The sequence below is a fragment of the Geotrypetes seraphini genome, chromosome 3, assembly GCF_902459505.1.
Source record: "Geotrypetes seraphini chromosome 3, aGeoSer1.1, whole genome shotgun sequence".
NCBI lineage: Eukaryota > Metazoa > Chordata > Amphibia > Gymnophiona > Dermophiidae > Geotrypetes > Geotrypetes seraphini.
The window spans coordinates 120483487-120503024 of NC_047086.1; the positions used below are offsets into that span (position 1 = coordinate 120483487).

General features: G+C 42.7%; 1 protein-coding gene across 13 annotated transcripts in view; it reads right to left on the reverse strand.

The window, feature by feature from the left end:
* PKHD1 (PKHD1 ciliary IPT domain containing fibrocystin/polyductin) overlaps nt 1–19538 on the reverse strand; it is an 800857-nt gene that overhangs the window by 263816 nt on the left and 517503 nt on the right. For all 13 annotated transcript variants that reach the window (XR_004538726.1, XR_004538727.1, XM_033936724.1 and 10 more), the window contains 2 exons: nt 18565–18742; nt 11233–11428 (listed from right to left, as the gene is read on the reverse strand). Coding sequence is in view for 11 of the 13 variants with exons in the window: in XM_033936724.1 (XP_033792615.1) it covers nt 11233–11428; nt 18565–18742 (374 nt within the window). In the remaining 2 variants the exon portion in view is untranslated. The remainder of the gene's footprint in view (nt 1–11232; nt 11429–18564; nt 18743–19538) is intronic.

Sequence of the window (19538 nt, forward strand, 5' to 3'; positions counted from 1 at the left end):
ATGATCACTGCGTTGTCACTTTGTTTCACAGTCTTGAGATCCTCAGATACTATCACCCCTTCTTATTGCTGACCTACAGGTGTGTTTATTCTCTCCTCGCTTCTCTCTCCTTATACACCTCCCAGAGAACTCCGTTCCTCAGATAAGCTGCTCTTAACTTTATCCTTCTCCTCCACTACCAATTCCAGACTTTGTCCCTTTCATCTAGCTGCCCCCTATGCCTGGAATAAATTATCCTAGTTTGTCCGTCAAGCCTCTTCCCTTGTTTAAAAGCAGGCTGAAACCCCACCTTTTTGATATAGCTTTCAATCCTTAACCCAATTCCTCTGCCCTCTAACTCAGTCCGCTGATTAACCGTTCCCCTTAAATGTATCCATGACATCCTGTTTGTCTGTCTTGGCTGTTTAGATTGTAAGCTCTTTCGAGTAGGGACTGTTTTCTTCTTTTTTTGTGAATCTGTGCAGCGCTGCGTGTGTCTGGTAGCGCTAGAGAAATAATTAATAGTAGTAATGGTATATCAGCCTCTCGCTCCCTAGTTCATACAGCTCCTTTGAAATTTTACTTCCCAAATGCATCACACTGCACTTCTTTGAATTAATTTAACCAAACTGTTTGCAGCTAGCTTTTCATATTTTCTACTCTCCAGGGAGTCTACTCTGTTGCAAATCTTCATGTCATCTGCCAAAATGCTTACTTCTCCTAATCCTTCAGCAATATCACTCACAAATATATTGAACAAAATTGTACCAGATTGATACCAATCTTTGAGGCACTCCACTACTCGCCTTCCTTTCCTCCAAGGAAATTCCATATACAACTATCCTCTGTATCACTAGTAAAATAGATTTGGGGGTGTGTTTTTTTTAGTTTACCTGCATTTTTGGGTTTTCCAACATAAGTTGAACTATGGCTGGGATCTGTTGCCATCAGACAACATTCTCCAATACCTAAGGACTCTCTCCCTATTTCATATCCCTTCCCATCTCCAGTTTGGCAACCCTTACATTTGATATTCTGCCAATCAAATCTTCTGTTCACTGACATGTTTTCTGCTTCTAATCCTAGCACAGTGTTGGACAGTTCCACTGAGTCACAGAATTTTCCAAACGTTTTAAGGTAATAATAATATTAAAATAAAACGTATCTAATTTACTATAAAGCACCTACAAAACAGAGCGGAGGAGTGGCCTAGTGGTTAAAACCCCTCCTTCAGCACCTTGAGGTTGCGGGTTCAATTCCCACACTGCCTCATATGATCCAGAGCAAATACTCCATTGCCCCAGGTCCCATCGTTAGATCATAAGCCTGCTGAAACAGATAGGGAATAATACCTGAATGTAAATTGCTTCAAATATAAGAAATATAAATAAAATACCTGGTTTTGTAACATGATAATATCTGGTGTTAGCAGTCTCACTGCAGGTTTTTCAATTGTCAAACCCATTCATCTTGCTCTCCTCATTTTCCAATTTATTCCAAATGAGCCTGTGCTGATACTTCTGTTTAATGCCAATATTTAATGTTATAATGTTCTAGAGTTAAAAAGGATTGCATCTTTTTTTAAATTCTGCAACAAGGTTGAAACTCATAATTACAGTAGGTTTCAACTCATCCTTATTGGTCAAACAGTTTTCCTCTTTCTCACAGTTTCATTGAATAGTCTCTGCAATTTAGCTGGACAGCTCTCTCCTTGGATCAGCTTAGAAGCAGAGAGTGCCCCGATGCCAGACAAGTTCAGCTGTGTAATATCTGTCTTCTATTCTAACCTATGGTTTTCTCCTCAGCTGGGAAAAGGTTGTGCAAATTTACAAGCACACTTGTGAATGAGCTGGCATCTAATATGAGTTTATCACCATTAATTCTGGGTTTAATGCACCCCTGCCACTGCTCAACAGTGTTTCCTGACAGCATTTTATCGGAACAAAGAAAGTGGGTCAAAAGTAAGTTGACCCCTGACAGAATGTACAATTATTAGAAAGAGGCTATACACGAGCAGCTGCCGAAACCCTACCGGCGTAGCTAAGTGATTCCAAAAGTCAGAATATAAATAATAAGCTCAAGTTTCCCCAGCTCTGGAAGGTCTACTGCTTTCTCTAGGAAGAATTATAGCTCTCCTAGCAGCTGCAATAATTGTGTTTCTATTGTAATGACGACCTCCTCCTGGCCACCCCCTACAAGTGTCCTTTGTTAAGATGGAGTCAAGTGATTATACGCTCTGACCGATGCTGTTTGGGCCCAGCTGCCTAACTGCTGACACACGAGCAAGAAGAGGGAACTTGCGTCTGCAAGACGGGACTCTAACATACCAGACCTTTTGCATAAGTCAAATGGAAACAAATGATGCTTTATCAGCCTGCTGACGAAGCAGCCCAACTTCCTTTGATGTAAAGACTGCTTGTAGGCCCTTACAGCTTTTTTCTCCTTAGCTCAAGCAAACATCCTTCTTTTGATATGCTACATGCTCATTATTTCTGCCCCATTTAATAATTTTTGATTGAAGGGTGGCAGCTCAGTTGCCAAGAGAGTAGCTTGAAAAGACTTCACAAAGTCAGGCCTACAAGAAAGGCCTTCCTTGTGCAGTATCCTAAATTTAGAATTTCTTAACAGTGTGTTCTTGTTCTTAGAGGCAGATAAGGTATAACCGTGAAATTCTTAATTAAGCAATAAATGGAGAGTGGGGTGTCAGCAGATGTAGCCAGTAGTCATGGAAACGGAACCAGAAGAGGGAGCTGAGACTAAATGTAGGCCCCAGGCTTAGACATGAGTGACAGCAGAATAATTCTACAAAGCTTGTAAACTGGATTAATTAATTGACTAATTATATCATACCATTAATGTAACTAAAAATAAAAAATGGTTTGCAACATAAGTGAAACACTTTTATAGTTAGTTGGTAAAATGGAAAGAGAAAATGCATCCTTGCACATCATACACACAGTTTAAGTCAGGTGGAAATTAGTTTAAGTGCATTTGTTCAATAATCTGGAGGGGTGAGATGAAAGGAAAATATTAAGCTTAGCTTAAAAAGATATTTGGCATGCACAGAAGGAGGAGTCACCAATGATGTTCTATTAACAGTTTTCACTGCCCACAGACATGATAAAAAATGTATTAATCCAAATATGCACTTTTTATTCACTTTGAGGCTGGCTAATATACAGTTCAGAATGCCACTGCACATACTCAAGTTCCATTACGTCTATGAGTAGAGAAAAAAAATCCATCATAAGACAAGTTGTTGTTTTCATATTACCAGAAATATGCTCTTTTTTAGTACTGTGATTTTATTTAGCTTTGCAAAAATCAACTTTTTTTTTTTCATTTCCACGGTACAGATCTCCTTTCCTTGATATTTTAAGGATTTATGAACAATAACTGAGAGCATCTCAATATCAATTATAGTTAGTCTCAGGTTTTTATTGCTGCTTTACAGAAAGACCCTCTATGTAGCCCTTTTACTAAACTGCACTAGTGTGTCCTAACATGGGATTTTCCCATACACAAAGTCCTTTTCTAGCATGGCTCTCAAAAAATGGCTGTTTTCTCTTTGTTACATTACTGGCCATGTACCAAACCGGAATTAACAGTAGCATGTAGCCATTTATAAAACTAATGTGGGAGCTATTTAGGACAAAGGAATTGATATAACTTAAAGGAATTGATACTCACTTGAGGAACGCAGAGAGAGGGGAGACATGATCGAATATGTCCCTGGCCGTATCGAGGTGGAAGAAGATATCTTTTTTCTCAGGGCGCCCAAGGCAACGAGAGGGCATCCGCTGAAACTCAGGGGTGGGAAATTTCATGGTGACATCAGAAAATATTTCTTCACCGAAAGAGTGATTGATCGCTGGAATGATCTTCCACTGCAGGTAGTTGAGGCCAACAGCGTGCCAGATTTGAAGAAAAAATGGGATTGGCACGTGGGATCTCTTCATAGATGTAGGTAAGAGTGGGTCATTGGTGTGGGCAGACTAGATGGGCTGTGGCCCTTTTCTGCCATCAGTTTCTATGTTTCTATGAACAGAAACCCCACGTAAAGTCAAACAAGAAAAGAACAAGTGGGGAGTGTGATGACCACATCAACCTTGGGGTAGACATTCTTTATTTGTATTCATAAACTTAAAATCATAATACATATAAAACCACATAAAAAAGTCCAATATATAGAATGTCCTGTGTTGAAGAATTGTAATCAATGACCCAACACGGTCTGTGTTTCGGCCTCCTGATGGAGGCCTGCATCAAGGGTTCATGCCTTTTTAGTCCCTATGCTTTTATGGATTTATTAGACATTTGATTTTATGAATTTATTTATATGCTTTTGAGTTCAATTTGGTTTGTATTTTACTTATGCAGTCTTGACCTTTTTCATATACAATGTATTTCTATTACACCTATAAACCACAACTCTGAGGCAAGCCTGCTTCAGAAGGCTGAAACAAGGATCGTGCCGGGTCATTGATTACAATACTCCAGCACAGGACATTCTATACATTGGACTTTTTCATGTGGTTTTATATGTATTATGGTTTTAAGTTTCTGAATACAAATAAAGATTGTCTACCCCAAGGTTGACGGGGTCTATCCCACTCTTCACTGGAGCTATTTAGGAGGCACTAAGGGCCAGATTCTATAAACGGTGCGAAATTAAACTAAACTAAACTAAACCTTAGGTTTGTATACTGCGCCATCTCCACAAGCGTAGAGCTCAGCACGGTTTACAGGGTTAGGTTGAAAAGGAGCTACAATGAAGGGTTATAGGAAAGGAGCTAGGAAGATAAAGAGGGACAGGGAACCAAAAAGCGGGAAGTGTTAGGTTTTTGAAAAGAGCCAAGTTTTCAGGTGTTTGCGGAAGGATTGGAGGGAACTTGAAACTCTGAGCAGGGATGTGAGATTATTCCAGAGTTCTGTGGTTCTAAAGGGGAGGGATGTTCCTAATTTTCCTACGCGGGATATACCTTTTGTAGAGGGGAATGATAGTTTCAGTTTTTGGGAGGATCTAGTTTTAGAGGAATTCCAGAAGAGTGGGATAACAGGAGGGAGGATGCCATGTAGGATCTTGAAGGCTAAACAGGCACATTTAAAGAGGACTCTGGAGTGAACTGGGAGCCAGTGAAGTTTGGACAGGAGTGGGGAGACGTGGTCGAATTTGCCTTTTGCGAAAATAAGTTTGGCCGCGGCGTTCTGGATTAGCTGAAGTCTATGGAGTTTTTTTTTAGTTAGGCTTAAATAGATGGAGTTGCAATAATCCAGTCTAGAGAGGATGGTGGATTGAACAAGGACGGTGAAGTGAGAATGATGAAAGTACGATCTCACTTTCCTCAGCATATGAAGACTCAAGAAGTTGAGGTGGTCATTGAAGGAGAGAGAGGAGTCTATGATGATGCCAAGGACTTTGCTTGAAAACTCAAGCTGAAGAGTGGAGCCGGAATATAATGGGATGGAGGTGGGTAAATGATCTAACATTGGGCTGAGCCAAAGTAATTTTGTTTTGGACTCATTTAATTTCATTTGTACAGAATGTTCCCAGGAATGGAGGTTCATTATACACGCGGATATGTTCTCAGCGAGATTAGTGAGGTTCGATTCGGTCTCGAGGAGGATGAGGATATCGTCGGCATATGAGTAGAGAGTTTCCAGGGAGGATAGGTGAAGAAGTTTCAGAGAAGACATGTAAATATTGAAAAGGATAGGAGAGAGGGGTGAGCCTTGCGGAACTCCACATATCGGCTTCCAGGGAGGGGATGAGGTACCGTTTATGTTAACGGTATAGGAGCGTAAGCGAAGGAATTTCGAGAACCAGTCTAGGACTGTGGAACTTATGCCTATTTCAGAGAGTTGGAAGATTAAGATATCATGATGGACGACGTCGAAAGCTGCGGAGAGGTCGAATTGTAGAAGTACAGCGAATTTGTTGCGAGAATGAAGTTGTTGTACCTTAGAGAGTAGTGAGGCTAATAGGGATTCGGTGCTGAAGTTGGGTCTGAAGCCGAATTTGTAGGGTAGGAGAATAGAGAATCTTTCTAGGTAGGATGAGAGTTGAGTGGTTATGATGGATTCTAACATCTTGGTTAGGAGAGGTATGTTTGCTATTGGACGGTAATTGGAGGGAATAGAGGGATCAAGGTCGGTCTTTTTCAGTAGAGGGGTTAGTGCAATATGTCCCATTTCGGAGGAGAAAAGGCCCGATGTTAGAGCAGCATTTATAAGTTTGGTGAGGGAAGCGATGGCCTTTGTAGAGATATTCTCGAATAGGTAAGAAGGGAAAGGGTCCAAGGTACATTTGCAAGATTTTAGTTTGAGGCAGAGTTTGGAGACTTGCAATTTGGAAACAAGCTCAAAAACGGTCCAGGATCTGTCAGCTGGAATGGGTTTGGAGACAAGTAGGGAAGGGTTGAGGTCAGTAGAGATTAGGGAGTTGTAGGATACTGTAGGCAGGAAGGAGCATCTTAGGGTGGTAACCTTTTCATTGAAGAATTTTGCAAGGGCATCTGCTGATAGCGACGAGGGGGGCAAGGATGGGTCCTTTTTTGCAGTTAAGGAGCACCAAATGTTAAACAACGCACTGATCTGGTTATTGGATCTGGAGATTTTATCTCCGAAGAAGTTCTTCCTGGCTTTTTTAGTAATGAATTGTAACGTTTAATATTGACCCTCCAGGTGCCTACATTGTGGGTGCCACTCAGCGCAGTTGTCAATAAAAAAAATGGCACTATTTATATAGGATCATGCCTAGCGGCACCTATTCAGATTTAAGCATCACTAGGCATCCTAGATATAGGTGCCTCTGATCAGGCCAGCTTTTTATTTATTTATTTATTTATTTAGATTTTTATCCCGTCCTCCCAGTAGCTCAGAACGGTTTACAAATGAACATACACAGTGGGGAGTAACTAGACATATAAGTAGTACAACAGGTTTAGTGATTGGATTTATAGTTTTTGGAGAGAATTAAATACAGGGAGAGTAAGCAGAAAGAGAGAAGGGGGAAATAAAGTAGTTTAGTTTAAGGAAAGTTATATGCGTTTAGGTACAATTTGTTAGTGGATAGAGTAAGAGAGGGTCATACTGGAATTTCGGGAAGGTGATAGAAGAATGGAGGGTGGGGCCTAAGGGGGGGAGAAGACAGAGGAGATCTTTAGTTGAAGAGGAGGGTCTTTACCGATTTACGGAATGTTAATAATGAGTTCTGTTGTCTAAGTTGGGGGGGGAGTTGGTTCCAGAGGTGTGGAATGAAGTGGCTGTAGGATCGTTTGTGGGCAGTTTCTGTGAGCAGGGATCTTCCGGGGGGGGGGGGTGCATAGGCGTATCTCTGACTTTGAGCGGAGGGCGCGAGTGGGGTTGTAGATGGGAAGCTTGGATTTTATGTAGGAGGGGGTGGTGGAGTAGATTCTCTTGTGAGCAATTGCCAAGGCTTTGAAAGTACAGCGATGGTTAATTGGGAGCCAGTGTTCAGCATGGAGTGCCGGGGAGATGGAATCGTGATAGTTGAGGTTGTGTAGGAGGCGGATGGCTGCATTTTGGACCCGTTGGAGGCGTTTGATATTATTTTTGGTTAGTCCATTAAATAGGGAGTTACAATAATCCATTCTGGAGAGGACATATGCGTATAGGAGTTGGGCGAGGTCTGGTGTGGAGATGTAGGGTTTGATCCTTTTCAGTTGGCGAAGGTAGTAGAAGGAGGTGGAGACTACTTGGGATATGTGGTTAGATAGGGATAGGTGCCCGTCTAGGATTACTCCCAGGCTGCGAACTTGATTTGCTGCCGTTAGAAGAGTGGAATCCCATGTTAGTGTAGGTCGTAGGTATTTGGTGTTTTTGTTTCTGATCCATAGGAGTTCGGTTTTGGAGGCGTTAAGTTGAAGCTTGTTGTTTTCATGTCAGTGAGGCAGAGTTCGAGGTTAGCAATTTGGGATGGCCGGTTTTCGCCTAAGGGGAGGAGCAGCTGGATGTCATCTGCATAAGAGTGGATTTTGATTTTATATTTTTGCGCTATATCGATGACGGGTTTGATGTAGAGGTTGAATAGGAGGGGGGATAGAAGGGCGCCTTGAGGAACGCCATATTTGATAGGCTTAGGGTTAGATTTATGTGTCCCTAGTAGGACAGTTTGGGTCCTTTGGTGAAGGAAGGAGGTGATCCATTGGAGGGCTGTGTCTTTGATTCCGAGGTCGTGGAGTCTAGATGTGAGTAGGTGGTGGTCAACTGTGTCGAAGGCAGCGCTAAGGTCAAGTAGGACTAGTAGGGCGTCATTGCCTTTGTCGAGTATTGACCAGCTGTCGTCGATGATATCAAGGAGTACTGATTCTGTGCTGTGGCCCTTACGGAAGCCGGATTGGGCTGGGGATAGGGCAGCTTGTTCTTCAATGAAAGGGTGTAAGCGGTGGAGCACAATTCGTTCAAGGAGTTTGGAGACAATTGGGAGGTTGGAGACTGGGCGATAGTTGCCAGGTTCATTAGGATCAAGGGAGGGTTTTTTGAGGGTGGGCTTGATAATAGCTGATTTCCAGCTGAGGGGGACAGTTCCAGTAGTTAGAGAGGTGTTAATGATGGGGAGTTTGGATTCTGCCATGGCGTCTCCGGCAGACAGCAGGAGGCTGGATGGGCAGGGGTCGAGGATGGTGTTGGAGGGTTTGAGTTCTCTCAGGGTTTCGAGGACCTCCGCATGAGTAGCTAAATGAAATTGGGAGAGAGTGGCGGAAGGGGGGGTATATGGAATTGGTTGGAGCTGAGTAGGAGTGGGTTTGGTGTTGAGGTCGAGGTTAGCTCGGATGTTTTGTACTTTGGACTGGAAGAAGTCCGAGAGAGTTTCGCTATCGAGTTCTGTTTGGTTGATTTGATTATTCCTTTGGGCGTTGGTGAAGAGATGGTTGGTGAGGGTGAACAGTTGTTTTGATCTAGAAGGGGCTTGTTGTAGGAGACGAGAGTAGTAGGTCTTTTTTGCTTCTAGAATGGCAGCTTTGTATGTGGTGGATATGTTTTTCCAGTGGGTTTTGGTTTCATTGTCCGGATGTTTGGCCCAGATCCTTTCTGCTTTCCTCAGGGATCGTTTTATGGATCGGAGGTCATTTGTGTACCAGGGAGCAGGTGCTTTGTTGGTGATTATTTGGGTTGTTTTTGTCTGGACCAGGTTATTATAGAGGGATTGGATGTTAGAGTGCCATGTGGCGGCTGCCAGGTCAATTGATAGGGGATGTTGGGTACAAGATTCGTTTAGGGTGCGAATACCTGCGGCCATAGCTTGAGGGTTGACCGAATTAGGTTGACCGCCTACTTTGGCGGAACCTGTGTAGGACACTTAACGATGCCTAAGTCAAATCACACCTATTCTCCATATGTATGCCTACTTTTTAACATACTCCAAACAAGAGAAATCTCCCCTTGACCCTGAAAGCTCACAATGGGGAATCCAAACCCCTATTTGCACAGCTGCCACACTTGTAAACCCAATAGGGTATATTACCTGTGAAATATCCCAGGACTAAACCCGTGAGCTAAACAATCAAGTGCACAAACATAATGTACTAAATAATGAAATAAAGTGAAATCATTAGAGTTCAGGTCGCCTCTGTCCCATCACACAAGGGTACACAGTGACCAAAATTCATACAAGCCTACAAAAAAAATCAAATCATCAAAGCTGGACAAAAACGCTGAAAACTGAGATTAAAGCGTAATACTTATCTCTCCCTGAATAAATACAGAGTATATTGAGTAGAACTGCATGCTTGCAATGTCCAACTGGTTTCCGTTTCAAAGGTCCAACACCCCCTTCGCTCAAATTGTAATAATGTCCCAGTGAAATTGAGGAAAGGTAGGTTTGAAAAATGGCATTGTAGCAGAGGAAATGCCTCTGAAATTTAACTGCAGAATGCGCACATGCGTCATGACATCAGATGCTACCCATTGGCTGAAAGGAAACAGACATTGGTTTAAATGGCACAATTCCATTCAATGGAATGATTCTACCCCAGGGGATGCACCAACTGGAGTTCAAAGATCCAATACTGGATCATCCCCTGGAAAAGTATTGGATCTTTGAACTTATAGAAACATAGAAACATAGAAAGTGACGGCAGATAAGGGCCAAGGCCCATCAAGTCTGCCCACACCAATGACCCTCCCCTACCTCCCTCGAGTCGGTGCATCCCCTGGGGGTTGAATGATTTCATTGAATGGAATTGTGCCATTTGTTTTGTCCCCTGAAAAAGAAAGGTCTGGTGTTGAAACCTAGATCCTTGTTGGGACTATATTTAATGATATCTATACAAATAAAGCTTGCCTTGGTTGCATTAGGGCATCAGCCTTGCTTTTTTTGTGTGTGTGATGCTTGCTTCATCGAATAAAATTAGTCTCCCTTCTTTCTATGTTTTACATCAATTGAAAGTTTTCATGCTCTTCTTCATTTTTGATGACCCGTTTGTTAATGTATAAACAAACAAAAGTAAGACCTGGACACTACATGGGCCGTGTTTCAGCAATTCAGCCTTCCTCAGGTTTAATATTGGAAGAACTGTAATTAAGAACACAATGTGTCGTACCCAAACTTTGGTGTGGTATGAATTATGAACAGCTTCTGACTTTGATTTTCAATCGCTCATTATCAGGACCCCTGAGGAAGGCTGAATTGCCGAAACATGGGTCTTGCTCAGAGTATATTGGATGCACTAACTGTTATACTTTTGACATAGTCATTTGTACCTGACACGCTTTTGCTTTTATTATGGAATACATAAATATATATAAACTTTTATATAACTTCCTGTGTTTCCAGAAACTAGTGTTCCACCTTTTGTGTTTTTGAATTCTTCGCTGGTATTGTGGAATATCAGGCCTCCTTGTAGACTTTGAGTTAAACCGTCGGCAATGCGCAATGCGAGGCGGCGACAAAGAACGCAAATAGAATGCTAGGCATGATAAAGAAGGGAATCACGAGTAGATCAGAGAAAGTAATAATGCCGCTTTATAGAGCGATGGTCAGACCACACTTGGAATACAGCGTCCAACATTGGTCTCCATATGGGATATAAAACTGCTGGAGCAACGGTAAATACGAGTATTCATGATTATCAACACAATATTTATTAGCATTCTTCAAATGCACTCATTCCAATTAAATAAGTGTTTCAGCTCATTTGCCTGCCTCAATAGTGCGTAACACATTGTGGGAAATAACTGACAAGAGAGAGTGCACCACAAGATATGATTTAATGCATAATGCATGCTTACCAAGATAAGTCAGTTTCCTCTGTTCACTGTTGAAGAACCAATCACAGCCTTTGTTTGTGACAGGTGATGGAAGAGACCGAAGTAAACGTCCTTGCCTTCCTCCACAGGTTATCGTGGCAACAGTGAAGACTGATAAGTTTTTGTGTTCCAACAGCAAGTAACTTCCAGCCATAAAATTATCAAATGTGGCCACGTACTACATAATTATAAAAAGAGAGGCTGTGTTACGAAAATAAAAACACATAAGCTAAGAGGGCCTGTTTATTAAAGAATGCTCAGCAGTTTAACAAAATTAGCATGTATTGTTAGTGCACAAGAGAGGTAACTGATACTACGGAGGCATGACAACACAAGCTAATTTGTTAGGGAGCAGGAACTGGGGGGAGGGTGGAGTTGTAGAGAATAGGTGTGAACTACAATTGCATTTATTGCACAAAACTCATTGTCACTTGTGTAATAGCACATGATTACTTACTGCTTCCTCATGAGGAGGCAGTAAGTGCATCCATAATAAATGCAAACTTAGGTCCCTTTTCCTGGCGTGGTAAATGCACTGAAGCCCATTCTATTCCTATGAGCTTTGTATTTACCACGGCAGAATCGTTACCATGCCTTTATACAAGGAGCCCTTAATATATATTACAGTAAAGAACTTCTTCCTCAGGGCAGTGAGCCTGATATTCAGCATTATTTAGCCACTAGGAATGTCTCCCAGCTGGCTAAATAGCACATAGCTGGCTTTCCGTCGATATTCGTTGAGATATAGGTGACTATCACCCACTGAATATCCAGGTTAGCAGATTGTCCGGTAACCAGCTATGTTGCGTTACATAAGCCAGTCACAGCCAATATCTGTGGCCAGATAGAGCTGCCTAAAAGGATGGTACATCATTGTTCATTAAGACCTAGTCATATGTGCGTGACACACATGTATGTAGCAGTTGCAAAAACAGATAAAAGCCCAGCATTTTTACGGCAGTTTCCCTTTCATGCTGAATTTTGGCTGCTGTGGAAATACAGCATCATTTGGCATCATGTTTCAAACTTTTTCATGTAAATCTTAAAATTTGACATTAGAAACAAAAAATCTAATTACACGATGAACCACAGCCAGAAACACATAAGACACAGCTATAATACAGGTACTCAAGAAGCGTGCTTTTTACCACTCTCATAAAAAGAGAAAAATATATATAATTTATGTGAATCATGTAATTTGTATTTTGTTTCATTAGCCACAGTCAAAACACACGCCACGAGATGCACTTTTCACAGTGCTGGCACTGTACCGTCACCCCCAGACCAGTCACTGATTTTTTGTCGCCAAAAGTCGACATCACGCTTGGAGAATGACTCGGCGATGTTGAAAAATCCACCAGAGTTTTCATTTAAATATTGAAGATCCCACTTGTAAGGCAGTGTCGGAGACTGCTAGAAAGCTCGCAAAAGACCTCGGTAAGCTGTTTTGATAATCTGACGCTAAAATACAAGCGTTCTAAATTGGCTAGAACTGTTTAGTGCGCATGTTAAAGGCAGATTTTAGTTTTGAGAATCTGGCCCTTAGTCGTCTAGCCACTGAATATTGGCCTAGCCAACTATGTCTCAGCTAGCCAAAAATAGACTGGAAATTTAACTCGTTGCTGGCTATGGCGTCAGCACTGAATTTTCAGTATCGTTGAATATCGGTCAGAGTATCGGTCTGAATATCGGTCAGAGTATCTCCAAGTGGGTTTGTTTTGTTCTTACCATGACAGTAAAGAACTTCTTTGTAACTGCACAGGACAAGCTGGGCATACTCCCAACAATTATCACATAGATTTTGCACTTAACATGAATTAATTTTGCCCGTTAAAAGCACAGTACATGCAAACCTTCACCCCATTTTAGTAAATAGGTCCCTAAAAGGAAACAAAGACATTTGAACAAAGTAAAGATTAACAATGGGATAGAATCAATGGAGAACAGAATGCCTCAGAGCCTTTGGGCTCCTTATACTAAGGTGCGTTAGGGCCTTAGCGCGCGCTAAATTGCTGCACACGCTAGACCTTAATGCCAACATTGAGCTGGTGTTAGTTCTAGCCATGTAGCGCAGGTTTAGCGCTCGCTAAAATCCTGCATGCGCTAAAAATGCTAGCACACCTTAGTAAAAGGAGCCCTTTGGGTTTTTTTATATAAACCTAGGGGCAATGTGACAGAAAGCATGCCTAAAATGAAGCCACAGACATTTATATCTACTTGGACAAGCATAAATGTTCAAGTATGTATATACAATGGGCTTTTTGAAAAAGCTTTCCCTGTATGCATGTTAAATAATATTCCAATTGTAAGAACATAAAAATTGCAATACTGGAACAGACCAAAGGTTCATGAAGCACAGTATCCTGTTTCCAAGGAATAAGCACTGGATTTCCCCAAATCATCTCAATAATGACCTATGGACTTCTCTTTTAGGAATCCATCCAAACCTTTTTTAAACCCTGCTAAGCTAACTGCTTTAACCACATTCTCCGGCAACAAATTCCAGAGTGTCAAGTTACCTATTTAGCAACAGTGCTCTCAACAATGAGTTTAGGACAGCAATGGAATCAAGGTTTGTACTCTTGAGTTTTCAAATGCACAGATGTTATTAACTGTATGCCTTGTTAGAGAGCAGGAACTTGGGAGAAGGGTGCATAGAATAGATGTGTGAACTCCACATTGCATTTATTTCAAAATACTTGTTGCCACTTGTATGATAGCACATGAATGCTTACTCTCTTCTCATGAGGTGGTAAGTGCATCCATGTGCAACCCTGGTCTCACTCACACAGTCAGGCATATTTAGTTCCTCAGGTCAGGGACCTGCAACCAGGATTCACAAAAAGAAAAGTTTATTGCCTCTTAAGCTGGGTGTAGGCCAGGGATGGATATGATAAGGTAGGTCATAGAAACATAGAAACATAGAAATAGACGACAGATAAGGGCCACGGCCCATCTAGTCTGCCCACCCCAATGACCCTCCCCTACCTTTCTCTGTGAATAGATCCCACGTGTCTATCCCATTTGGCCTTAAAATCAGGCACGCTGCTGGCCTCAATAACCTGAAGTGGAAGACTATTCCAGCAATCAACCATCCTTTCAGTGAAAAAGAATTTCCTGGTATCCCCGTGCAGTTTCCCACCCCTGATTTTCCACGGATGCCCCCTTTTTGCCACGGGACCCTTGAAAAAGAAGATATATTCTTCCACCTCGATGCGGCCCGTGAGATACTTGAATGTCTTGATCATGTCACCCCTCTCTCTGCGTTCCTCGAGTGAGTACAGCTGCAACTTATCTAGCCGTTCCTCGTACGGGAGATCCTTGAGTCCCGAGACCATCCGGGTGGCCATTCTCTGGACCGACTCCAGTCTCAGCACATCCTTACGGTAATGCGGCCTCCAGAATTCCACACAGTTCTGTGGGTGCTCTGGATGTTTGAGCACCCCCAGTATTGAGTGAACTCCATGACTGTGTCTATCGATGGGATAATTTCCCTTGGGTTTAACATCCTCAATCATTTTGAAAAATTGGCTCCTAAGGCTGTAGATGCTTGAGCACCCATAATATTGAGCAAATGGTTCAGTCTGACCAAGGAGGTGCAATTTATGAAGGGTTTAGCACCCCAATTATTCTTAAAAGTTGGCTCCCATAGGATCACTTTCCCAGGTTCAATCACCACACTCAGCCACTATCTTATCTCTTATCAAAGATTTCAGCAGAGACCAAGGTGCAATTGATAACTGGAACTTTATTTGAAACCTGATTGTAGATTTAATGCCGAGACTATTTACAAGTCACTCTCATCTGAATACTGAAACTGTTTCCAAAGCTCATTGTGATACAGTCTACTTCAGAACACTTTTGCTATGTTCCCCAATCTCTTCATACAACTCCTTTTGTATACACAGTGAGCCATTCTGGGTCTCACCTTCTTCTCTCAGCCTGGGACCACTCTATCTTTCCTGCCATGCTGAAACACTCCCCACAGGCTCTGCTGTAAGCAGGTTCTTTCACTCTCACAATTACCCTTTTCAGTTGGGTCTCCACAAAATCTTTGCTCTGTCCTTTTCTGTTGGTACTCTTGAGAGATCAAAATCTCACTGGTTTTCTTGGTGAGCCTCTACAGGTCCCATCCTTGCTCCTCAGCCCCAGACCAAGCTATCTTCCTGCCAAGCTACAATATTCTGCGGTCTGCTCTTCTCACAAACCCACATAAACTTTCCCTTTGCTGTCAGCACTTTCAGGAATCTCCCTCAGTATTAGGGCTCTGGTGGGAGAAACAGGATGACCAAAAGCCCTAACTCCTCTTATCCTTTTTATATTATCCCCCCTCTCACTCAGGCAAAGTGTCCTCCAACTCTTCCCACATACACATGAATACTCAGTGACTTCCCAAAGAACCTAATGTCTCCTGCTCTGGGTGGTCTTTTGGTGCTTAATTTAGTGGGCAATGCAAGGTCAACTTCTCATAGTGCCAGACACAAAAATTGAAAAACGGTTTCTGGTTGAGGCATTTCAGTTTCCAGATCTTTTAGTATACACTGCATTCTTCCCAGGTCTCGCCAGTATGCTGGGGAACCCTCAAAAGGAGTGGATTGATTTCCCTATCAGATGCAGAGGGATGGAGGCAGGGAATGTTTCTCGTGCCCCAGATACTTGTTATAGGTCCTTGTCCCGATCATCTGGACAACTATTTCTGATCCTGCAAGTCGAGAGCTGTACAATTACAGTGGCCTAGGGTACACTAGGTAGCTGGCACTCCTCTTTCCCAACCACACCCTCCACTTCATCTCTTCAACTCTGAGGGGCCCATGACCAGGCTTGTGATTCCACAAACTGAGCTATTCAAGGGTTATGGGAACCAGTCTGTGTGCAACACTCTCAGAGCTGGTCTCCCCCTCTGGGCTTTGGTCTGGAGGTATCCTCCCCTATATCAAGGAGGCTCGATATTCCAACCCTACTTCTTTCTGAAAAAATCTTATGATTGTTCCCTTTGCTCTCCACATGCAATCTGTAAGTTTGGGTGTGGTTCCAGTCTACTCTCTCTCACTGGGAATCCATCCCCATGGCATGTCACACTGATATCACAATGCCTTTCCCTCAGGCAATTCCACCTCCTCCCTTATGCTTCCTGCTGGCAGAAATGGGCACCATTTTTGTAACAGTCGCTTCCCACCCATTACTTTCCTGTTGTTACTCATAGTTTTCAGCAAAAACTTCCATCATGGTCTTTCCACTCTGTTTATCTCCTAGAGGTAAGTTAACAGTCCGTAATCTTTATGTCTCATTGTATTTGGTATTGTTTCTCTCTGACAATTTATAATCCTTTTGTCCCACGTGCCAGGCACCATTATTATAACCCTAACCTCACTCACACACAACAGTTAGCTCCTCAGGTCAGAGAAGCAGGAAACAGGGGACTATTGACTTTTACCTTGTGAAGAAAGAGGAAGAATAAATCGATATTTGGACCATCGTCGACCACAACTATGGTAAAAGATCCCATGGATTTTTATTTAAGATCTGCTGTTCCGGTAACAGACATTGATACTTCCCCAACAGTTGCTTCCCTGTCATCCTTTGAACGAACTCCACCTGTTCAACCTGGAAACATATCGTTGGAGGAGATAGCTGTTTCCCCACTGGGTTATCAATATTCTCCTTTACTTTTACCTCAGAAGGGAAAGGCAACTGGCAATGAGGGTAAGGGATACTCTATTTTTAAGGCCTCTCTCCCTAGGACAGTTTAGATTAGTGGTCTCAAACTCGCAGACCAGGGGCCAGGTACTATTTTGAGGCCCTCAGTATGTTTATCATAATCACAAAAGTAAAATAAAACAGTTTCTTGATCATGTCTCTTTAGCTATAAATTAAAATATTATTATTAAGACTTAGCCAAAAGGAAAGATTTATAAACTATAAAGAGTTTTATCTCATGCAAAAATTGTCATTTCTTTAATAAGACATAAACTATTTTTTCTGAGGCCCTCCAAGTACCTACAAATCCAAAATGTCACCCTACAAAGGGTTTGAGTTTGAGACCACTGGTATAGATGGTCACTGCAATTACCTCTGAAGAAACTGAGCCTCAGGGAAAAGAGGTCAATTTACACAATGTGTGGCAAGTTGTAAAGCAAATTGAATCTTCTATGCAAGGAACAGTTGCTTCAATTATGTCAGTTAAGCTCTCTGAAGTGGAGAAAAGTTTGGGTGAGATTGATGTGAATGTGCAGAAGATGGGGCAATCTATAGAGACATTGGAGGCTACTGTTGCTTCCTTTGATAAAGATATCATTTTGTTACATATTCAATTGGAAACTATGGAAAGTCAATTTCGCAGCTAGGATAGGAATGAGTGATTGTCACTTAAAAAAAACAAATAGAGTGGTACCTTGGTTTACGAGCATAATTCATTCTAGAAGCATGCTCTTAAACCAAAACACTCGTATATCAAAGCAACTTTTCCCATAAGAGTTAGTGTAAACTTGAACAATTCGTTCCACATCCCCAAAAACTTAATTACCATTAGGGACGCCTCCACCGCTGCCTCTGCCACAGACCCATCCACGCGGCTCCTCCAATTCTCCTCCTCTGCTGCTGTTTGCTGCCTCTCACTTTGGGTGGTGCTGGCTAAGCAAACGCCGCCGCCACAGAGCCCGCCTGGACACTGTTGGCTCTACCGCTCCTGGACGCTGCCCCCCCTCCCCCCCCCCCGAATGCCACTACCCCCTCTGCTGGGACTCTCAGGTGCTGGCTCACTCCTGCCGGACTCACCCCGACTCCCATACTCCACCCGAGGCCACTGGTGCTGCTATCGCCTCTCCCCCCCCCCCCCCGACTGGCCCTGTCCTTACCCCTGCACCACCAGTGATAGAAAGTTCCTGCTGCCGGTCTGCTGCTGAGCCTTGAGCATCTGTGCATGCTCAGGCCTTCTGGATCTCACCCTCTCCAAGATTCTCATGAGATCTCGAGTCTCATGAGAATCTTGGTGAGGATGAGATCAAGAAAGCCTTGAGCATGCACAGATGCTCAAGGCTCAGCAGCAGACCGGCTGCAGGCACTTTTTATCACCGGCAGTGCAGAGGTAAGGACAGGGCCAGTCGGGGAGGGGGGGAAGAGGCGATAGCAGCACCGGTGGCCTCGGGGGGAGCAATACTGTTGGTTCCCGCGGTCGGGTCTGGTCGGGTGGGGGCTCGACAATCGAGTCAATGCTCGATTTACGAGTCAAAAGTTTGCTGAGTGTTTTGCTCGTCTTGCAAAACACTCGCAAACCGGGTTACTCGTAAACCGAGGTTTGACTGTACTCAATATTACCTGAAGCTTGCTGCTGATGTAGGGCATGTCAAACCCCAGGACATAGGTCTCTTGATCCACCAAAAGAATCATCCAGCCATACAAGTTTGATAAAGTATCCAGTACATAATTAGCAATGGTTCTTTTATTATTGCTGTTAATCACAATCAAATTGTACTGTATTTCTAGAGCTTTTTTTCTGAAAAACAAGAACACATTGGGTTATATTAGATTAAATTTCTTTATTTGATGCTTCATTCCCATTCCGAAGGTATCAAGCAAATAATAAAGCCATAAAAATGCTCAATTACATAAATCCACATAAAATCAATTAAATAAACAGATGAGCTTTCAACAAGCCCCAGACTTTAAAGTAAGATTATTCTGATCATAGGAATACAGAGATGAGTAGCTTAATGGTTAGTGCAGTGGGCTGAGGACCTGTGGAACTGGTTATAACCACAGAAAGGCAGATATGATAAAGACGTTTAAATACCTACGTAATGTAAATGCGCATGAGTTGAGTCTCTTTCATTTGAAAGAAAACTCTGCAATGAGGGCATAGGATGAAGTTAAGAGGTGATAGGCTCCGGAGTAATCTAAGGAAATACTTTTTTACAGAAAGGGTGGTAGATGCATGAAACAGTCTCCCAGAAGAGGTGGTGGAGACAGAGACTGTGTCTGAATTCGAAAGAGCCTGGGATAGGCACTTGGGATCTCTCAGAGAGAGAAAGAGATAATGGTTACTGCAAATGAGCAGACTAGATGGGCCATTTGACCTTTATCTGCCATCATGTTTCTATTTCAAATCCCATCTCTATTCTAAAATGTTGGAGTTGCAAAGAAAGTAGATTGGTGGGTAAACTTCAGACATACATGATAGACAGAGAAAATAACCAGGCAATGCTCCATCGCTGACCAAAATGAACAAGCAGGGCCGGCGTTAGTGGGGGGGGGGGGGCAAACCCATAGGGTCCCACAGTTTGGGAAACTAT